Source organism: Phaseolus vulgaris, chromosome 9 (assembly GCF_051622355.1).
Source record: "Phaseolus vulgaris cultivar YP4 chromosome 9, ASM5162235v1, whole genome shotgun sequence".
NCBI lineage: Eukaryota > Viridiplantae > Streptophyta > Magnoliopsida > Fabales > Fabaceae > Phaseolus > Phaseolus vulgaris.
Window position 1 is genome coordinate 18,805,425 of NC_143506.1, and position 4,093 is coordinate 18,809,517.

General features: G+C 28.7%; 1 protein-coding gene across 1 annotated transcript; it reads left to right on the forward strand.

Moving 5' to 3' along the window:
- Positions 1–372: 372 nt before the first annotated feature.
- LOC137822947 (bark storage protein A) lies at positions 373–3,656 on the forward strand. The gene is made up of 5 exons (XM_068627982.2): positions 373–732; positions 979–1,046; positions 1,152–1,307; positions 2,570–2,821; positions 3,120–3,656. Exons 1-5 carry the CDS (start codon positions 411–413, stop codon positions 3,465–3,467), a joined length of 1,146 nt encoding a protein of 381 aa, XP_068484083.1. The 5' UTR covers positions 373–410; the 3' UTR covers positions 3,468–3,656.
- Positions 3,657–4,093: the final 437 nt, after the last annotated feature.

Consider the following 4,093-nt stretch of genomic DNA (forward strand, 5'->3'; position numbering starts at 1 on the left):
TTTAATTAATATAGTAATTAATTATTATTTTTATCTAAAATTGGTTTCTATCTAATTATTTTTTTATAATTATTTTCTTATAGTATATATATTTCTTTTTCCTTATCCATAATTTGGTTTTATTTTTTAAATCTTACAACTTATTTCCCTTAGCAGAAAAACATTATAAGATATCTGTTAGTTAAAAATGCTTTTGAATCTGTTATACGTGTTGTTAATTTGACTCAGCTTCAGAGATACGTGTATGTTTTAAATATGTTAATGACTAATTAAAATAATCTTTAGTAAAAGTGGGATGATTAATTAAGAATAAAAAGTTCAATTTGTAATAGATTTTTTTGAAGTTACGTTTAGGGCTGCATAATTATGCTTGTCCTTACTGTGTTTATACTTTTCTTCATTTGATAGTGATGATTGAGGCCTTTGTTTCTATAAAACGGAACACTCTCTTCTCTTATTTCACATCTTCAATAGTTCCTGCTCGGAAACCAGGGATAAAGATGGAAGGTGGTGGTAGAGTCGTGTACATGTTTCTGGCGGCATTTTTGTGCTTTAATATTGCTCAACATGCTTTTGTAAGTTGTGCTTTGACATCTGAGTTGCAGAGAAAAATTGCAGAAGCTAACCAAGAGGGGCCTTATCTAGGTTTAGTCATACCAATTACTTTTGAACTTCACCCTCTTCTTCAGAACCCAGCCTACACAGCCAGTGACACCATAATAGACTTAGCAGGTATATTGTAGGTATATTGTTGAAGATTCCAAATTGATTAAAAATTAGAGTATTTTATTGTATATAAGTGATACAAATTTTATCTATGAATCGGTTTTATGAAATTTAGTGAGACTTAAATTAACCTTTCTCTAATATATATGCATATGTATGCAGTATTCATACAAAATATTATTATAACTTAGGGTTTCACTCTCATCTATGAAATAGTTATTTTAAACCTTTTATGGCTAATAATTGATGAAGGAAGGAGATTTCGGTTTGGAGCCATTGGTGAGAAGCCTGTAATACTGGTGATGACAGGGTTGAGCATTGTATGGCTTCGTTTTCCTTTTTATTTTGGGTTCATCTTTTTTCCTCTATGTTTCTATGGCGTATTAATTTACTTGGAATTTGTTTTTGGTTACTGAAATATGCAGATAAATGCAGCCATAACAACTCAGCTTCTGCTGAGTTTCTTCGCAATAGAAGGAGTGGTTCATTACGGCATTGCTGGAAATGCAAACCCTTCCTTGCATGTTGGAGATGTAACCATTCCCCAACACTGGGCTCATCTAGGACTTTGGAGTTGGCAGGTATATATATATATATATAAAAGATAAGTATACAAGATTTATACAAGAAAGCTAATATATCAATTATCTTTAAGTTGTTTTTATTTCTACATTTCTTTAACTTTTATTTTGTTTCTTTATTCTAATTTTATTGATTTTATTTCATCTCTTTGTCAGTTTTAAAATGAATGTATTGTTTATATATATTCACACCATCTAAGAAAAAATCAACTGAAAAAAAAATATTTTTCATCTCAATTCTATTTTATAACGTAGTTAATATAGTATTAAAGTTTTATTGTTATATTTATTTATGAGTAAAGTTGTTAATTCTTTCCAAGTCTTTATTCACTTAACATGTTAGTCCATCTCGTAATTCTTCCTTTTTCTTTCATTATTCTTATTATTCTATTATTTTTTAGGATAGTCCTTATTGTAATTCTTCCTTTTTCATTATTTTTATTATTCTATTATTCTTGAGGAGCACACTTTCAGTCTATACTCATTCAAAATGAAAAGGATGTTTATATTTTCAAAAGAAATAAAATGAAAGGTGATGTGATACAAAGATAAAAGAGATAAAAAAAATAAAGTTAAAATGAGATAAAAGAAAGAAATATATATAAAAGTGTGTACAAACTATAGAATAATGATATATTGACAATTTTAATTATTTTTATAATCACATTATAATTTTTAATATTATTATTTTAATATTTTTTTATAAATTATAAATTTATTTTTATTATATATATTTATATTCAAATCAATCACATAAAAAAAAATTATGATTTTGATTTGATTTGTGAAGTATATATATAAGGGAAGATAACTAATGTATTTTTTATTGTTCTTATTATTCTATTATTCTTGAGGACCACGCTTTTACTTTGACTCGTTCAAAATGAAAAAGATGTTTATATTTTCAAAAGAAAGAAAATGAAAACTTGGTAGGTGGTGTGATAAACAAAGATAAAAGAGATAAAAAAAAATGAGATAAAAGAAAGAAATATATATAAAAGTGTGTGTAGAAGTATATATATAAGGGAAGATAACTGATGCCTTTTATTCTACTTGGAGAAGTTGGAATAGATTCTCTTACAGCTGGCTTTGTGAACTCGATAACCTTTGGGGCTTGGAAAAATGAAATTTTGGAAAGAAATGGAACATGAAGTGGTAAACAATAAATGTTTTTAAAATTGGTAGATAGTGCCGTTTTGAATATGATTTTGCAATTAAGTGAATGAACGTGAAGATTAATGAATGATTTGGGTGTTGAGCAGAGATATGGACTAGGACCTGATGATAAATTACCCTTGGAAAACAATGGAGACTACACCAGAAATATAGGGTTCTTGAATTTTGCAGATTTCACCTCAAACGTAAGTGCAGACATTTCAGCTGACAACCAGCTAAACAATATATGGTTCCAACCAGAGGAAATCTTTCCCGTTGATGGCATTCCGGAAGAAAGGCAACATGCCTTCTGGGTTCCAATTGATCCCAACTACTACCACATTGCTAAAAAATTGCAGGTAAATCACCCTAAACTCTAATATTCTACACAAAAACGTGAATCATCTACGAATTTTTACATATAGATCCAGATGAATATAGATCCAGATGAATGTATAAAATAAACATTACATACAAATTTTCATACAGATCTTGATTTGTAACGTAAACATTACATACGAATTTTTACATATGGATCAGAATTCATATATAAAATCAGTTTTGAACTTTTACATACGGATACATATTTGTATGTAACGTGGTTAAATATGGGTATTTACATACGTCAGTCAGTTAGAAAATAGTAATTGTGATCAGGACTTGGAGCTTGAGAGATGCATAAACTCGACGACATGCTTAACCTCAATACCGAAGGTGGAGTTTGTGAAGAGAGGAATTAGCCAAAGCATCTACGTTGACAATTCAGCATACAGAACATTCATGTACAACAAATTTGAAGCGAGTCCAGTGGACATGGAAACTGCATCCGTGGCTCTTGTATGCCATCAACAGAGGCTACCCTTCATTGCTATTAGAGCTGTCTCCGACTTGGCCGGTGGTGGCTCCGCCGGAGCCAACGAAGCTGATACGTTCTTGTCCATCGCCGCCACTAATGCTGTCAGCGTCGTCATTGAGTTCGTTAAGCTCTTGTCGCTCCACTCTTAGTGGTGGTCCATCTAGTTTCGCAGTTCTATTATCAACTGCAAGTTGCACATGTCACAACCAACCTCAGCTTAGGTTGTTTCCCAATAATAAGAATCCTTGGCCATTCAACTTTAACCAATAAAATAATCTCTTCATCACATTTGAAAGACTTTTTTTAGTAATAAATGAAAGGAGATTAGTTGTGATAAAGTTCATGAATATTTGATATCTATAACATCATTATATAACAATAATTAAAGTAACTTTATATAACCTGTATGTATCCGTATTTTTTTATTTATATATATTTATATTTGATATTAAAATTAAAAAATATTATTATTCGGACATTTTTATAATACATTATAAATAAATAAAAATGTCATTATCATTATATTATAAATATAAAATTAAAACTACTCATAAAATAAAATAAAAATATAAAGATAAAATTAAAAAAAAAGTGACAGTAAAAATAAGAAATTATAAAATATGAAATATCAATTATTCTAAATATTAATCAATTGCTCATGTGATTTTTTCCAAATAGTTATCCATATTTATTTGTAGTTTTTTAACATTAATATTTTTATTTATTTTTTATCATGAAAAAATATAGAAAAGTCAACAAATGAGTATAAAACGGT

Excerpts from the sequence above, each read along its gene's own strand:
- LOC137822947 (XM_068627982.2), top strand. The coding sequence starts at position 411 with ATGATTGAGGCCTTTGTTTCTATAAAACGGAACACTCTCTTCTCTTAT. Across the intron at positions 1,308-2,569 it reads TAGGACTTTGGAGTTGGCAG|AGATATGGACTAGGACCTGA; the intron begins GTATATATATAT and ends GGTGTTGAGCAG. Across the intron at positions 2,822-3,119 it reads ACATTGCTAAAAAATTGCAG|GACTTGGAGCTTGAGAGATG; the intron begins GTAAATCACCCT and ends AATTGTGATCAG.